The sequence below is a fragment of the Stenella coeruleoalba genome (genome assembly GCF_951394435.1).
Source record: "Stenella coeruleoalba genome assembly, chromosome: 5".
In the NCBI taxonomy this organism is placed as follows: domain Eukaryota; kingdom Metazoa; phylum Chordata; class Mammalia; order Artiodactyla; family Delphinidae; genus Stenella; species Stenella coeruleoalba.
Genome location: NC_137150.1, coordinates 24,776,158 through 24,794,823, shown reverse-complemented (window position 1 = coordinate 24,794,823; position 18,666 = coordinate 24,776,158). Strand labels below are relative to the sequence as shown.

General features: G+C 35.0%; 1 protein-coding gene across 5 annotated transcripts in view; it reads left to right on the top strand.

The window, feature by feature from the left end:
• The window catches only part of TRPC1 (transient receptor potential cation channel subfamily C member 1), a 63,908-nt gene that overhangs the window by 26,943 nt on the left and 18,299 nt on the right, over nt 1-18,666 (top strand). For 3 of the 5 annotated variants that reach the window (XM_079922166.1, XM_079922165.1, XM_079922167.1), the window contains 5 exons: nt 390-521; nt 2,725-2,920; nt 6,997-7,333; nt 13,753-13,892; nt 15,576-15,719. In XM_079922166.1, coding sequence (XP_079778292.1) covers nt 390-521; nt 2,725-2,920; nt 6,997-7,333; nt 13,753-13,892; nt 15,576-15,719 — 949 coding nt within the window. Of the gene's footprint in view, nt 1-389; nt 522-2,724; nt 2,921-3,472; nt 3,562-5,042; nt 5,230-6,996; nt 7,334-13,752; nt 13,893-14,166; nt 14,287-15,575; nt 15,720-18,666 lie in introns of those variants that run through there. The other 2 variants (XM_079922168.1, XM_079922169.1) reach the window with 2 other exon arrangements.

Genomic DNA, 18,666 nt, shown 5'->3' with positions numbered 1-18,666 from the left:
ACTGGGGAAGGAAAATTTAATGATCATCCATATCATATTCAAAATGTATTAGTTATTAACATATTTCATTTAAAATAATACTGAGTTCAGGAATAGAAATTTTTTAATTAAATTGAATTGAAGGATACAAAGTTTTGAATCTATGAAAACAAATACTAAAACAATTTCTTTATAAGCAGTATATATAAAAAATTGCAATATTTATATTTCAAAATATTTATTTTTAAGTCTTTTTCTTTTTATGCAGGTTACCTTATAATAAGTATTTTATAGTTTTATTTTCTTTTAATTTTATAATACTTTAAATTTATGAAAATTATAGGCTAAAGATACTGATCATGTTTATCTAATAAATTTGTTTTACATTATGGAATCAAATTTTATCACAGGTTTCGTCTTGATATATATCGCTGCTTGGCCAGTCCAGCTTTAATAATGTTAACAGAGGAGGATCCAATTCTGCGAGCATTTGAACTTAGTGCTGATTTAAAAGAACTAAGCCTTGTGGAGGTGGAATTCAGGTGGGAATGAATGGAAATTGTAAATTTTTTAAAAATTTTATTTTATTTATTTACTTTTGGCTGTGTTGGGTCTTCGTTGCTCTGTGCACAGGCTTTCTCTAGTTGTGGTGAGCGGAGGCTACTCTTCATTGCAGTGCAGTGGCTTCTCTTGTTGCGGAGCATGGGCTCTAGGTGCATGAGCTTCAGTAGTTGCAGCACACGGGCTCGGTAGTTGTGGCTCACGGGCTCTAGAGTGCAGGCTCAGTAGTTGTGGCACACAGGTTTAGTTGCTTTGCGGCATTTGGGATCTTCCCGGACCAGGGTTCAAACCCATGTCCCCTGCATTGGCAGGCGGATTATTAACCACTGCACCACCAAGGAAGCCCTGGAAATTGTAAATTATCTCTTTGTTTTCCAGAATATTTTCAGCCTGAGTTTTTTCATAGACCAAATTATCATTTATTTATCTACATTTGATCCAAAATGACCAAACCTTGCTGCCACATACTTGGGATTTTCCTTTTCCCTCAGTGGAATAGACCCCAGTACCACTTACGTCACTCCTTCCCCATCTTCCTTCTTCCACTCTTCCACCACCCTTAAATCCCTACTTTGTTCAGCATTGCCGGAGGCATTCTAAGGCAGTGTGAAGAGTAGTGGGAATGGTAGCCTTAAGCAAGAAAAAACTTATTTATAACTGCTCTCTGTCCTACTCCCTTCATTCCTAGATTCTGTAATCATCCTTGGAGCCCGATCCTTCATAACTTTCAGAAGCATATAGAATGCTTTTTGTATGTCAGGTACATTCCACACACCCAGACTTTGTCCCTTTTCACTGTTCGGTGAGATTTTCTAGTAGGAGAAACATAGCATGTAGACATAAAATTGATTAGACTGCAGTTAGATTCCTAGACTAAGAAGTAGGTAATACGTTGTTTGTTAATTCAACTACTGGGCTTCCCTGGTGGCGCATTGGTTAAGAATCCACCTGCCAATGCAGGGGACACGGGTTCGATCCCTGGTCCGGGAAGATCCCACATGCTGCGGAGCAGCTAAGCCTGTGCACCACAACTACTGAAGCCCGCGTGCCTAGAGCCCATGCTCCGCAACAAGAGAAGCCACCACAGTGAGAAGCCTGCGCAATGCAACGAAGAGTAGCCCCCGCTCACCACAACTAGAGAAAACCTGTATGCAGCAACGCAGCCAAAGATAAATAAATAAATAAATTAATTAATTTTTTTAAAAAAGAAATTCAACTATTTATTCTTAGATAATTTTGGTTACATAGTAAGTGGCAAGAATGGATGAAAAAATGTTAGCTGGTGAGGAAAACTTTTTAATTTCTTGAGTTATAATTTTATGCAGCCAGTTCTTGGAAAATCCCATTGGAAAAAAAAAATTAATCAATGGGAAATCTCCCTATTTTCCCTTCCTTTCCCTTTAAAAAAACTGAATGAAAAATTATTTTCTGAAATCTAACCCCAATTAATTCATAATTATTTATTTCTAACTTTATTCTTAAGTTGTTCCACTCAGGCATAAGCTTAATGTAATTGATATTTTAAAAAGAATTATCTACTAAAACTTCTTAGTTTCTCAGAAGTGATTTAGGCTTGCCTTTAATGAGCAGGTAAGTCCTAACTTTCAAGGAATAGTGATTCTGAAAGAGAATTCTGTACTAGGTGTGTTTCAGTAGTTTTCTTTCTAACTTGAATTTTGTTTAAATGAGCACTTTAAAAATGAAACAATACTATTTTAATATCAGAAGTAGCATAAACATGTTGTAGACTATCCTTGAAAAAACTTCCAGTTAAAAATTATATAATAATTTATTGGATAGCATCAAGATATTACTATCTATTGTTTAGATAAATAATATAAAAGGAAGCTTTATACAAAACTATTATAGAATGAGGGCAAATGAGTTAAGTGAAGAGCTGCTTGACAAATATTATCAGAACTTCTAGGAATATCAGTATATGTAAGAAAACATTGTGCTTACCTAAGGTTATCAGTGTGAACACAGAGAACATAATCGTGTTACAATTTTCCCCAAAGCTATGGAGAATTTATGCACCAGTAGGTTCCTTTGACTATCAGCACAAAAGATGTTGTGTAGCAGTATCAGAATTAAAATGTTACTGAGTAAAAAATGTTCTAGTGAAAACAGCTTAATTAGAAGATGGAAGTGACATTTCTAATAATAGACTGTTGCACTTTGCAGGAATGATTATGAGGAACTAGCCCGGCAATGTAAAATGTTTGCTAAAGATTTACTTGCACAAGCCCGGAATTCTCGCGAATTAGAAGTTATCCTAAACCATACATCTAGTGATGAGCCTCTTGACAAACGGGGACTACTAGAAGAAAGAATGAATTTAAGTCGTCTAAAACTTGCTATCAAATATAACCAAAAGGAGGTATGAGGTTTTCTGTGATATATTTAAATTATTTCCTCCACAGTAGTCTGGTGGCTCAGAACAAAGGCTTTGGAGCAATACATCTAGGTTGAGATCCTAGTTCTGCTTCATAAAAACTGTGTCCGTGGGAAAGTTATTGAACCTGTCTGAGCTTTAGTTTTAAGAATTAATTAAAGGTATATATATTTAGAGTTTAGTACAATGAGTATAAGCATTAAGCAAGTACTCAATAAATGGTAGTTGCTATTATTTTTAACAATTAACATTAATAATAATAATATGGATGTTAATGTAATGTTTTTGCAATATAGTAGCTATGCAGGTAAGATCCTGTAGAGTAAATGCCTTCCTAATGAAGTTTCCATCTTGTGTTTTGTCTGTCATGCGTTTGTATTATTGATCGCTTATAAGTAGTCCTTTCTATAGTAATAGGGCCTTTCTGTTTAAAAATAAAATATCAGATATTATGTTCCTTATTCTTATTTGTTAATTCATTGTGAAACCCAAAGGTGGAGAGACGTATGCTATGATAACTAAGTTGAATCTGGCTCTCTGGCATCATCCCTTCCTATTAAGGGAAATACCTATTTCTACTCCCCATACACTCACATGCACATGATCCAGGAACTTGAAGAAGGAAGGTATGCATTTTTAACTTCATTTTTTGAGATAATTTATTAGACCTGGATATTTATATGTAGATAATGATGTTCAGTAGAGGGTGTTGGTAAATGGTACTTTTAAGGTATTTCTTCTAAGACCCATTATTCTTACTATCAACATAGATATTGGAATAAAACTTGCTTATCAAATTTATATTAATATAAAAATGGGGCCCCAAACAGATTATGGTAGAAGGCAAGATATAGGACCTTTGGTGCTAGGGACAGAGTATTTTTTGTTTTTTTGTTTTTGTTTTTGTTTTTTAACCGGTATGTGGGCCTCTCACTGTTGTGGCCTCTCCCGTTGCGGAGCACAGGCTCCGGACGCCCAGGCTCAGCGGCCATGGCTCACGGGCCCAGCCGCTCTGCGGCATGTGGGATCTTCCCGAACTGGGGCACGAACCCGTGTCCCCTGCATCGGCAGGCGGACTCTCAACCACTGCGCCACCAGGGAAGCCCGGGACAGAGTTTTTGATTATCTTGGTTGACAGTTTGAGCCTCCCAATAGCTTTGTGACTCAGGAGATTGATAAAGGAATTATAAGATGTTTACTTTAAAATTACCTAGATTATAAAGCAGAAGCTAACACACCATTGTAAAGCAATTATACTCCAATAAAGATGTTAAGCAAATAATAAAATAAAATAACCCCAATATTATATTTCTTATCTAGATCTCTGGCTTCAAATTCTATAATTTTTCTAGTACTGCAGCGTTCTTGCTTAAGGTAGACCATTTATAGGAAAAAAAAATTAAGTACAAGAATTACTTAATTCTTACTTACTTGGATCAGTGTAGCTGTAAGATTATAAATCAGCAACATACCTATGTGGTTTAAAAGGAAATAAATGCTAATATGTATATGTAGAAACAGAGAAAATAGGAACCCTGATGTAATCTTCCCCTAACATACATTTTGACTAGATCTTATGTTAATTTATTTACTTATGTGTTGCACAACCTAAAATAGACACAAAATACTAGAAAATGATAGAATGAAGATATAACAAAGATACAAAACCAACTTAAGTGCTTGGCAAAAGAACCTCAAAGAAAGGTGGAAAGAACCAAGATTATCCTGGTAAGGGAAGAAAAAACTAAGAGGCAGTTTCCTAATGATATATATATGTATTTCCCTGAAGAACTCACAGAGGATAACCAGGTGTTCCATTCTAAAGAAGAGTAGAGAAAAGGAAAAAGAAGCAGTGGTAATATTTTTAGTTGGAAGGAAGATACTCTGTAATTTTAAGAATTAATGAAAATGTAAATTAGTTTTTTAAACTAGAATTCTAAAAATAATCAAAGGGGAAGATAATATTTTTCCAAATAGTTGGTAGACTTTGTTCAGGTCATACATCCTGAATAACAAACTACTGTGATACTTAGTGGCATAAAACAATATTTCATGGTCATTTTGTAGTAATTTCATGATCATTTTATTATGCTCTTGGGTTCTTTAGGTCAAGAATTAGGAAAGGACACAGCAAGGCTGATTTGTCTCTGCCTCTCCATGTCAAGGACTCAGCTGGAGATAGCTCAAATGATGGGGGGCTACAATCATTCGAGAGGCTTCTTCACTCATATGTCTGGTGCCTGAGCAGCAGCTGAGGATTCAAACAGGGAGCTCTGAGTGGGCTGGGTGCTCAGGTGGGTGGGTCCATAGAGGGTGGGTCTCCTAAGAACCTAGGACTGGAACCTTGGAGGGGCATGGCTTTCACGGTGGGCTGGCTGCAGGGGGATGGTCTGAGTAGCCTCTGAGGGCTGACCGGAGTGCCTACATGTAGCCTGGTCTTCTTCATAGCATGGTGGCTTCAGGGTGGTAGGACTTTTTACCTGCCAGCTTTTGGCTTCAAGAGCAAGTGTTTCTCAAATAAGGTGGAAGCTGAATGGCCTTTTAAGACCTACCTTCAGAAGTCACATAGCATCACTTCTTCCAGAATCTACTGGTTAAAGGAATCATAAGCTTGTTGAATTGAAGGGTAGGTGATATTGGTAGCCCACCTATTGATGAGAGGAGTATCAAAGAATTTGTGTCTATGTTTTAAAACCACCACAGACTTAGAACATGTCCAATTGAAAATTTGTCCTTCCAATTACATATTTAACATTACTGTTAATTAAATCATCATTATATAGAGGAATGGCAAGGGCAGCAGTCACGCCTGAGATTGCTTTGATACTCAGGGGAAGGATGAAACCACTAAGTTTGGGATGCTACTAAACTGGGTAGTTGGTGGGAAGAAAAGCTATTTTCCTCCCTGATATTTCCTCTTGAGGGACAAATTACGATTCCCTAACAACACTGGAATCTAAGCAGAAGGATAAATAATGAAGACTTAACTACCAAAAATAGGTGTAGTATTGATATATTAGGAAATTTCTTGATAAGCACAATAAACAACAACAAAACTCTGTCTACTTTTTTAAACTACAGTGTTGCATTCTATAGATTATATTCTATCTTGGGATAAATCATTTTAAAACAGGACATTGACCAAATATTATTTAATATCTGAATGATATTATGATCACTTGTGCTTTACTTCGGTGATTTCAAACCTGATTACATTATTGTGTCCAGAGTTATCAGAATCCTTAACTTATACTTCACAACGTGAGCATTATATTGGGAAAATATTGCTTCTGAATTTTGTAAACTAAAAAGCTTCGTAAACTTTGGTAAATTCATTTCTATACTTGAACTAGAATTTTCCTCTTATTTGGGAATATTTTTCCTTTTCTTCTCACATAGAATTCCATTTTAAGAAGATTTAAGAGTATCTTTAATACATTTTAAGAAATTCTCAGTGTTTTCGTGGAGCATAGAAATATCTGATGTTTAGACTTTAATTGCTTTGCTATCTTGACATCTTGGTTTCTTGTAACTGAAATCATCAGTTTTTCTAGGCTGAAGTCTCTTTCTGTGGATTGTGCTTGTTAATTTTGAAGTTTCATAAACACTGTTATGAGTCTTTATAAGTTAAACGTTTTGAAATGGCTGAGTAGGCTAGTAATAATCGCTAATATTTATATAGTGCATGCTATGACCAGGCACTATTCTAAGAGCTTTACATTTAATCCTCATAACAAGTGTATGACTAGATACTATTATTATCCCCATTTTATAGATGGGGAATTTGAGGCTTAGAGAGATTTAAAAACTTGCTCAAGGTCATTTAGTAAGTAAGTGGCAGAGCCTGGATTTGAATCTAGGTAATCTGGCTCCAGAGTCTATGCTCTTAACCACCACACTCTTTTATTACACGTAAGAAAACAAAACAAAAAGAACTGGACTGTATAGAATTGATTTCAAACTATTATTAAAACTTTGACTATCAATTAAATAATAGTACTATCAGATCGTATTTACAAGTTATATTTTACTTTTTTTATATGTGTGTGCTTCGTTTTCAGTTTGTCTCCCAGTCCAACTGTCAGCAGTTCCTGAACACTGTTTGGTTTGGACAGATGTCAGGTTACCGACGTAAGCCTACCTGTAAGAAGATAATGACTGTGTTGACAGTTGGCATGTTTTGGCCAGTTTTGTCACTTTGTTATTTGATAGCTCCCAAATCTCAGTTTGGCAGAATTATTCACACACCTTTTATGAAATTTATTATTCATGGAGCATCATATTTTACATTTCTGCTATTATTAAACCTATACTCTCTTGTCTACAATGAAGATAAGAAAAACACAATGGGGCCAGCCCTTGAAAGAATAGACTATCTTCTTATACTGTGGATTATTGGTAAGTATCAAGTTAGTTTAAAAGGTTCTGCCTTTATTTAGCCCATTAACTCTCCCTTGCTTGGTGGCATTATAAGCTGCCTTCAACTTGTAATTTTACACTGTTTATACAGGAAGAATTTGAATGCTTCCATGATCATTGAAGACGTAACTAACATTTTTTTTTAAAGATAAATGTTCTTGAACTTGATGATAAGGAAGCAGATCTCTTACTTAATATTACTTAATTACGTGGAAGTTAAAAATTCTTTCTCAGTTGCTAAAATTGTTCATGATTGTTAAAACAGAAAAACAAATTTTGCTGATGAATTTTTTTGTTATAAGAATATGAACATTTTCTTAGGTATTTTGAAATGTAATAATACATTTTATACTCGGTTGCATTTTAAGAGTTAACTATTTTGTTTTATTATATCATTAGCTTTTCTTTTAAGAACCTATGAACTTTTATAGTTACATATTACCTTATATAGATAAAACATTCCCTGGTGACTCACTCTATAAATCAGTTCTTTGTAATGACAGCCAGATCTCTTTAGAAATGACAGTTTAAAAAAAAAAAAGACATTTTATTTTCTAAAAATTGTTTTTTTTATAAGTATTATGATGTATCATAAATATTTTAATGATCTTCTGCAGTTTTTACTGCCCTTGCCCTTTTTGGGAGAGGTGGGAGGAGGAGGGAAGTTGAGGTATAATTACATTGTCTATTTATGGTCTTTTAATGACATCCCCTTTATTATTTCCCTCTGGATCTTCAACCTTGTTTTTAACCTCAGCATTTCCCACCTTTTTTTTTTTTCTTTACTATTTGCTATAGAGTAAAAGGAATACTGAAATTTATTCTGTATGAAGCACTGATTGATTAATATGTTCTTGACTGTTTCAGTTATTAAATAATTTAAGAAGAGTTAATGTACAATGCTCACTTTTAGTTCTTCAGATATAAAAGTGTATTTTGGGATTTTTATTTTTATTTGGAAATCAGTTCATTTCAAGTAACTTGATCTTACATCAGAGTTATGCATTAATGTTTAAAATTAGGTAGATACAGCAAAAATAATACACATTTGAACTTTAGGCTAAAGAGAATTAAATAATTTCTTGTTAATATTTTCATGTTTCTGATATTTCCACTATCTTATCTAAAATTTAATATTTTAATTTAGGAAATAATTTATACTTTATCATATTTGACTCCAAATTGCATTGTTGTAGATCTTTTCAATGTGAAATTTGTTTATATTTTTAATTGGGTAGGTTAGGCTGAAAGGAATCTCTTAGAAGCACTTTTCCCCTTTATTTAAACTACTTCTGAAAGATTGTAATATATACCTTAGTCATAAAAAAGGGAAAATTTATATTATTTATCTATAATCTATTGTTTAAATAGTAGTGAGAGTGAAAAAATATTTTCTTTGTTTTGTAAAATGAACGTCTGTAGCCAAGTCTGTATAAGAAGTAAAATTTATATTTCTTAGCAGTGAGTAAAAACTCACTGAAGTCAGAGTCATACCACTCCTTGGATAGCATAAATATTGCTGCTGTCACTGAATTTCACAACAAATGGTAAAACTGTGGCTACTCTTTTCTAATCACAATGGCCCTGAACACACACACACACACACACACACACACACACACACACAATATTATTAATTTTCTAAACATATTCTGTCTCAGTAGAAGAGTACAGTATGAATTATGCCATTAAAATTCCTGGAAGTATTTTTCTTTTCTCAGCACAGCTTCTGCTTTGAAACAGTTAGATACGAATAAACCTTGCCAAGGATGTTTTCTGAACCTGTTATGTCTTTAGATCATTCTGACTTCCTTAAATATATAGATCTGAACTTGCTCTGAGGAAACATGTAGGAATCATTTGCCTACTTGTTCAAAGTCACTCCTTGGTTCAATTTACTTTTTCATGCAATGAGCACAGGGACTTCTGACTCATGATGCCTGGCTTCTGTACATTTGTTTCCTGTTCTTTTCCTTAGCCCTCCAGGAAAAAAGTAGGGTTAAATTATGAAAAGCAAGGTAGAAAAAAAGAAAACAATGTGTTGATGAATCCACAGAATATTAATGGTATCCATTTACTTAATTTTTTACCATTGGAATATAATAGAACAGCCCTTACAGAAATGTATATTTTGAAATGTTGTCTACCTACTTTGTCCAAGCACAGGCAGAAACAGATATGGCCCAACACTCATAGAGCTTATGGTCTAATTATTGTTTAAAAGAAAAACACCCAATAACTTGAAAATCACACAGATAAAATAAAAAATTACACGAGTTAAGTGCTACTAAGTAAAGGTCATGGAGCTAGGAGAGCAAGCATTTTATAAGGGCATTTTACCTACTCAGGGGGTTGGAAAGTCTATCTTGAAGAAGTGATAAATAAGCTAAGATTTAAAGGATAAATAGGAGTCCACTTGGAGAATTGGGAAAGAAAGGTATTGTAGGAGAATTGGGAGAGAAAAATATTCTAGGCTGATGTAAAAGTTACATTCAGGGGCCCTGTGGCAAGAGAGAGCATGGCGCAAAGAAGGGACTGCGTAAAGGCTGGAGGCAGGAGGACAAGGGAAGTGGGATTTGAGATGAAACTATAGAAGTGGATGTTATACTAGACCATGGACAGCCTTGTTGGCCATATTAAGTAATTTTGACATTATACTAAGAGCAGTGGAAAACCACTGGCGTTTTTAAGTAGGTGGGTGACATGATCAGATTTTCATGTTGAAAAGATCGTTCTGGCTACAGCGTAGAGAACGGGTTGGGAGGAAGGGCTGCGGCAAGAGTAGGTGGAGGGAGACCGATAAGGAGCCTGTTGCAGTACTCTAGATGAAAGCTGATGGTGCCTTGGACTGACGCCTGTTGCCATAGAAAGAGAAGGAAACAGATTTGAGAGATATTTACAAAGTAAAGCCAGTAGGACATGGAAATAAATAAATAAATATATATATATATATGAAGTGGGGGAGGAGGAAATTATTAAGCAACCTAAGTATTCTAGAAGAGTACTAGGTTTGGGGATTTGTGAAAGGGTAGATCCTTAGTGTGGTTTTGGGTATGTTGAAGTTGAAGAGCCTTCGAGAAATTCAAAAGAGATGTCAGTCAGACAATTGGATATCATTGTCTAGAGCTCAAGAAGAAGTTTAAGCTTGAGTTAGCAGTATGCAAATAATCTGCATATATGTTGTAGATGAAACTGGGCACACATGAGACACTTGAGAAAGTATAAGATGAGAAGAGGAGAGGACCTAGGAGCAAGCCTCGAGGAATTCCCAGAATGATGGGATTACGGTTTGCTAATCTTAACTAACTCTAAAAAACAACAAAAAAGGACCCCAAAATGTAGTCCATTGATTGTGTAGTGATTGCATTGCTTATAATAGTTTAAAATTATTGTGTTCTTCCAATCCAGCTCAGAAATGTGAAATACATCAAGTGTATTAGCTTCACTTTGGTGTGGGATATTGCACAGGAGCTGGGAAACTGTCAGTGGTACTTAATATTCTTTCATATGTCTGCCTTTCATGATCAAAATCTTCTCCAATTCATGTTGTAATTTTTGTCAAGCGTTCCCTTTAGGTATAATATTACATTTTACAGAAATAAAACACTTATTTCTGTAAGCATCTTTCTTGGCTTAGTGTTCTACTGTTACAGTGTTTGGGTTAATAAAATGTAAACGATTTGGTTTAACATTTTTGGTTAGTTTTTATCTATTCATTTTAAATAGAAGCTCATCCAAGTGGAATTTTTAAAAACTGTTTTCCCTGTCAGACCTGCAAATATTTCAAAATGTTTTTCTACATAAAATATGGGTACTGTATAATTAAGATGTTATGAACAGATATTTTGAGAATACTTCATGTGTTTCCCAGGGGACTTACTCTGTACCCTGGTAAGTCAGAGGATGATTCTGATTGGCTTAACTTGATCATCATCCATATTTAGGTTGTAGCACTCTGTTCTTTTGTCACTTGACATTCTCCTTAAAAATAACTTAGTGGGGCTTCCCTGGGGGCGCAGTGGTTGAGAGTCCGCCTGCCAACGCAGGCGACACAGGTTCGTGCCCTGGTATGGGAAGATCCCACATGCCGCAGAGCAGCTGGGCCCGTGAGCCATGGCCGCCGAGCCTGCGCGTCCAGAGCCTGTTTTCCGCAACGGGAGAGGCCACAACAGTGAGGGGCCCGCTCACTGTTTTAAAAAAAAAAAAAAAAAACCTTAGTGGAGGAATGTGTCATAAAGCTATTCTTGATTGTAGTACTGTTCTCTGTTACTCCCAGGAATATAAAACTATGGAGAAACTTCTGGCCAAAGAAGGGGAAGGGAGTTATTTGGTTCAGTTGGTTTTTATTTATGTATATTTATTCACTGAGCAAATTTTTGAGCACCCACTGTGTATCAGCCACTATATAGGACATTTAGGACATTGGTTGATAAAACAAAGATTCTTACCCTTGAAGAGTTTACCCGAAGTGGGAGGAAGGTAGTCAGTTAATAATAGACATAATAAGTAAACTATATCCATTGTTTAAAAGTGATAAGTACTAAGGGAAAAGAAAGAAGAGTTGGGGGATTGGGAGTGAGGGGCACGGGGTTTGCAATTTTAAATAGGATGATCAGAGTAGGTGGTGAGCAAAGATGCAAAGTGAGGGAGTTAGCCAAATGGATATCTGGGTGAGGAGCTTCCAGCCAGAGGGAAGAGCCCATGTAAAGGCCCTAAGGCAGGAGTCTTGTGTGTTCAGAGAACAGCAAGGAAGCAAGGAGGCCAGTAGTGGAGGGAAAGATTGATAGGAGAGGAGATCAGAGAGAAGAGGTAATGTAGGGTCTTGTAGACCATTGTAGGGAATTTGGTTTTGACTCTGAATAAAATGAGCTGTAAGGGAAGGTGCAATGCCTACTCTGCAGTCAGCAGCGGTGGTCTTAGGTTCTCATTAACATTCGCACTCGCCGGACACGATAGGCAAAAACCTGGCACCAGATTTACTTACCTTTGGAAGATAGAAGACAGGAAATAGAGCACGTCAGCATGACAGCTTCAAATATATCTTTATTGGCAGTTCTTACAAAAGACGGGGCTGCTTCCCAGCCCCATAGGGGCACACTCAGTTGTGTGGAATGAGGCCATATTCATGGGTATGGGCTACCCCAGCCAAAGAAGCCTGAAATCTACCAGGATTTCTTATAAATGCAGCAGGATATCTTAGAAAGCCTCAGAATGTAGCTCCCACTACATGCACACTTTACATTAAGAGAGACATCACACAGAGAAGCTGAGGCCTGTGCTTCTCAACATGTTTTTATATAGTCCTGGTTGGGTATACTTTTAGGGTCTATGAGTCCACTCATAGTCCTCCAGTCCAGATGCAGTTTCCCAATCAGTGGTTGTTTTTATAACAATCTTGAACACAGCTGACCTTCCATATTTTTCTTAATGTAGTATGTTTCCAAGGCAACACTTAAATAGATGATAACATGAGATTTTCTTCCCATGGGAAAAGAGTTCTCTCCTGCAGTTAATTCTTTCTCCTCTGGGGGTTACTACAGTGTTTTGAGGAGAGAAGTAGCACTTGCATTTTAAAAGGGTTACTCTGATTGTCATGTTGAGAATAGATTTTAGGGAGAACAGGGTAGAAGCAGGGAGACTAGGCTATTTCAGTAATTCAGACCAGAGAAGATAGTGGCTTGAAGTTGAAATAGTGGTGAGAAAGGTTAGATCCTAACTATATTTTGAAAGTAAAGCCAGCAGGACTTACTACTGCATTGAATGTGTGATTTAAAAGAATATCAGTCAAGGATGATTCAAGGACATTGAGAGTGAGCAGCTAGGATGGGGTTGCCATTAAGTGAGATGGGGAAGTCTTCAAGAGCAGTGAATTTGGGTGCAGAGATTAGGAGTTCAGTTTGGACATGTTAGGACATCCAGTTTGAGATGTAGAGTAGCCAAGTACCTATACAAGTTAAGTTTAGGAAAGAAGTTTAGAGCTATTTATTATTATGTAAATACAGGTTGAGTTCAGAGATAAAAACTTGAAAGTCTATCACATAGATGGTATTTAAAGCCGTTAGACTAGACTGGATGAGGTCACTATAGGAGTGAGTGTAGACAGAGAAAAGAATCAGGAACTGAGCCTTTTGGGGGTTTTGTATTTAACATCAATTTGCTTTCTTATGCTTGTTTCACATCATTTATTAAAATCCCTCTCTGGGAAAGATATTGTCATATGAAACTTAAGGTTATTTTCTTTCATATTTTAAGAACATTTTACTGAATGTTATTTTTTTCTTCTGAATGAGGCTACAACTGACAGGTGTTATTTATTTAGTACTTTGAGTCTTAAGGTATTTTTTAGTTTATTATTGAATGAAGAGAGCATTATCTGATTTTTTTTCTTCCTTTTTTAGGGATGATTTGGTCAGACATTAAAAGACTCTGGTATGAAGGGTTGGAAGACTTTTTAGAAGAATCACGTAATCAACTCAGTTTTGTCATGAATTCACTTTATTTGGCAACCTTTGCCCTCAAAGTGGTTGCTCACAACAAGGTGACTATTAACTATGTCAACTGGAGGCACAAGTGAAATTTATTTAGGAAAAACCCAGGATATTTAGCTATGTATCTCAGAGTTACTTTGGCCCAAATCTGTGTCTGATGTGTTTTCATTCTAAACCTATCCTTGTGCAAGGGAATAGTACACATTGTTTCCTTCCTTTCTAATAGCTTCAAGGGTGTTAATTACCATTAAATGTTCGTTACCTATTTTATGCCAGGCACCATGGTTGATACTTGCTATACTTTATCTCATTTTATTCTCACAGGGATTCTATGAGACAGATGTCCTTATCCCCATTTTGCAAATAAGGAAAAGGAAGCTCAGAGATAATAAATAACTTGTCCAAGACCACACAGTAAGAAACCAAGACTGGATTTAAATCCAGGTCTGTCTAGGCATTTTCTTTCTACCAAATGCCAATTCCTTAAATCTGAGCTAGGTTCACTTACCTCATTAACCTATATATTACCTCATTAACCTAAGTAACACAAAGTTACTTAAATTGATTAGTGTTAGATATCTTTATGTCTATCTGGAAAAAGTTTATCTGAATGGAACTCATTATATAGTGTTTTACACATTCCAAATCATGACTATTATCTTACACAGCTTAAAAAGTTATGTAAATTTAGTTATTTTCTGATTCCTATATTTTTAAATTTAAAATTTGACAAAAATCTAACCTTATAGACATCTTATAATGTTACGTTTATAAAGATTTATTAAAAGCCCAGGAAAGGTAATGGAGATTATGTTAACTACCTTGGTTTACACCTGAGTTTAGAATTCTGAGGCGTCACATTCAAGGAACTATTTATATAATATTTTTTTGGGTTTTGACTGATTTATAGACTACAGAGAAAGCAAACTGGTTATCTTATATCACTTTATTAAAAACCTCTATTCATGTAATTGATCAGTAGTACCAAACATGTTTATTAGGTATGCTCCATGACCAGAGTTGTGAAGTTATTAAGAAAATAAAAAGATCATATATAGATAGATGGTTTGATAGAAAGGTTGATGGTCATTGGTTTTTTTAGACTGGTCTCTTTAGTTCTAGAAGCAGGGTGTCCATATAGTTTATTATTCAGACCAAGACACTTTACAAGTGAAAGGGGGCACAATTAATAATTATGCCAGGAAAACTGGTATGTAATCTGGGACTGTCCCAGGCAATTGGAACATGTGGTCATTCTATGTCTAAAGTATAATAATACACTCTTTTTTTTCTTGTTATTTAGAAGGGAGAAAGCATATATGGGCCATTGTAGAATCCTGAGTCAAAGGGCTAGGTTAATTTAATGTGATAGCTAATTAATTGACAGCACACATTCTTAAAGTTTGTGTTGTGGAATTTAAGAAAAACTAGCAGAAATTTCATTCATAAAAAACCTAATGAAAGTTTTTAAAACATTAGTTTTTTAAAACATAGGAATTTCTGAGAAAACCTCTTTATATAGCACAAGCGATATTGCCCCACATATGTAGAAATCTTTTATTTATTTAAAACAATGTTATTTCTATTAAAAGAAGAGAACTTTATAAAACATAAATCGAGTCCCCCACAAGGAGACATAAAATAGTTTTCTTTCAACAGTCAGAATATTTGTTTTTTATTTTCCTAACTTGAGAGAGCTGTTTTATCTTTGGCTTTTTTTTTCCTAACCTTAGTTTCATGATTTTGCTGATCGGAAGGACTGGGATGCATTCCATCCTACACTGGTGGCAGAAGGGCTTTTTGCATTTGCCAATGTTCTGAGTTATCTTCGTCTCTTTTTTATGTATACAACAAGCTCTATCTTGGGTCCATTACAGGTGAGTAATTAAAATTTCTTGAAGAAAATTTGTAAAACTACTACACCTTTTACTTGTCCACTGGAACATTGTTTTCTCATGATATTAAAGCTAAACTTTGCTTTTGAAAATAGTTAACAGTTGAAAAGTCACAGCATGTTCATCTGCTTTGCTTCTGGCTGAATGATAATCCTCTACTTTTAGACATTCCAAACTTTGTTAAGCTGTGGTCCATTGTCCCTCTCCCCCGAGTTCATAGACGTAGATGTATTTAAAATATAGTTATATTTCAGACAGTAGAAGGACATAAAATTTTGCTTTTTACCAAAATGAATTTCACATTTAAAGTTTTAAGTGATAAATATAAGGGAGATGTTGCACAAACAGAATTCATACTTCATGATGATTTTGAAAATACGTAAGTTATATTGTAACAAAATACTCTTTTACTTTGCTTAATAAATATCAAATGTAGTAAGTTGGAAAATAGAGTATTTAGAGCTAAAAAATTTCATAGAGCTTATGTAGTCCAACTTTATGCTTTACAGTACTTTATAGTTAAAGAAATTGAGCTTTTATCATTTCAAAGTAGTATGATTATTATACATGAGAGTCCAGGACTAAATTCTGAGTCTCTTTACACTAAAGAAAGGACTCATAATTGGTTGCATGTACCCCACAGATTTTAGTAGCTGATTGTTCTTGAAAGGTGGAGCCAGTTCTGCTTGGGGACCAGCTCTACATAATACTTTGTTATTTTGTAAGTCTGAAAACCTGAGCAATATTCATTTTTCCTTGTTAAGTCAAAATTTACTAACAATTTAGATTCTGTTTTGTATTTTTAAAGGAGATATTTTAAATAAAATGCATAATTACCTTCTCCAACAGAGATATGAAAACAAAATATGTAGGAAAAACCCCATTTGATTTGGCTTGTGCTGTCATCCTCCGAGAGTGTTTCCTGAAGTGTGACTCTCTCTTAGCCAAGTCCTGTGAGATGCTCGGACTGAAATAAGTTTGGGATACACTGCATTCCGTATAACCTCTTTTGGGAATTCACAGTACACATTATCACATTAAAGCCTATGAGAAAGAAGTAAAAAAACTTGTTTGATCTTGTTCAAACTATCATCACCTAAATTCAGTTAACATCATACCCATTTTTCATGAAATATGCTCAGGTCTCTTTTTTTCTCCAAAACATGGTTTGTGAAACACTGGTTTAGACTATCTGTTATTTTGATTTAATTTTTATCACTAATATCTTCTATAAATGTTTTAATCAAGAGTCCACAGTATTTCTACATGCACATTGTTTTCTTTGTTTTTTAGCTAAAAACTGATGGTATCACTAAGTTTCTATACTGAAAATTTCTTTACAGATTTTTACAACAAGTTAAAAAGGAAAAAGTATATTATTATTTCTTAGCAAATTATTTGTTTCTTTTTTTTAGAACTGTTGAGTCAGGTCTTCCTGACTTAATCTTTTCCCAAAAGAACTATAGACATGTATACAAATACTGCGTAAGTGGGTATTTGTCTTTTCAGCTGTGGTGTGTGTTTTTCTCCTCCAGCAGGTACTTTATATTGTTCTAATAGCCATAGAACTAGCAAATAATTTAAGTGAAACTAACAAATATTTAGTGTGCTCCTATTTTTTAAAAGGTCTACAGGTTAATCATAATATATGTTTAAATATTATGGTCTAGTCCAGCAACTGATTTTTTTAAAAACGTATCTTAAGGTATAATTTGCCATACAGTAAAATGTACCCGTCTTAACTGTATAGTTTGATGAGTTTTGCAAATATATAAACTTGTCTCGAGTGTGACTGGTTCTCATGGTCGCAGGCTCCCTGCTCCAAGTCATTATATAAAGTCTGCATCCAGCAGGAAGAAGGGGAAAGGCAGAGAGCATGAGCCAGCTGTCTTTCTTTTTTTTAACAAGAGGACAATTATTTTTCCTCGAGGCCTACAAAATACTTCCACTTATAACTCATTGGCCAGAATTGGGTCACATGGCTGTTTGTATCTCTGAGGAGATGAGTACTTTTAATTGAACATATTTCCCCCCAAGAAACCAAGGTCTGGTTACTCAGAAAGAGGATGAAAAATAGATATTTAATAAGAATCTGTAGAGTCCTATCTTCAGGCTTTTACTTAAAAGATTTCTCCAATAAAGTTATTTGTTTTCCAGTGTAATCTTATTGACATGAAAGATTTGTATAACATATTGGTAACAAAGAACTCTAGAATAATTTTGTGCAGAAGATTTATAATACATTTTCCTCCATTTTGTTAATCAGAAGCAAGGAACTCAATTAAAAGAGTGATTCAATTATGAATATAAAGCGAAAAGAAATGCAAAAGGAAAATTGACAATAAATTAACTACTTTAGCTAAAGTGCAGCTTTTTTTCTTTACATAACATGCTATGTCAGATAATGTTTTTATGTGATTACTGCAGTTGTTTGTTAAATTTATCTCCATTTACTAACATTTTTTTCCTTCCAAATCTTTGTAGATTTAGAAGCTGACAGACTTTAATTTAGCTGGTTATATAACCTGCAGTAGGAGTCCAGATCTCTCCCTTAGTTAGAATGACTATAATTTATCATCCAAATAGAGACACTTTGGAGAATGAAAAGGATATTTTTCATTACTAAGTTGGGACAACAGCTGTGAACTGGGACTCTACCAGGCAAAGCAAGGTCATGGACTTATCCTGTAGTGGAATACATAAAATGATCCTGATTCAGCAGTGATTGAATCCTTTATTCTATTACTTGAAATTTGTATAATTGTATTTGTTAAATTTCTGACATGTTGTAGGTAGACTTTGGAAGATGGGCTTCTACAATTGGGCCTTACTTTCTAGCCATTGCTCACTATACTCATCTCCTTATCTCTTCATGAAATACTTCTCCATCTGGGCCAAGACCAGTCACTAATCTCACACAGGTCATGTG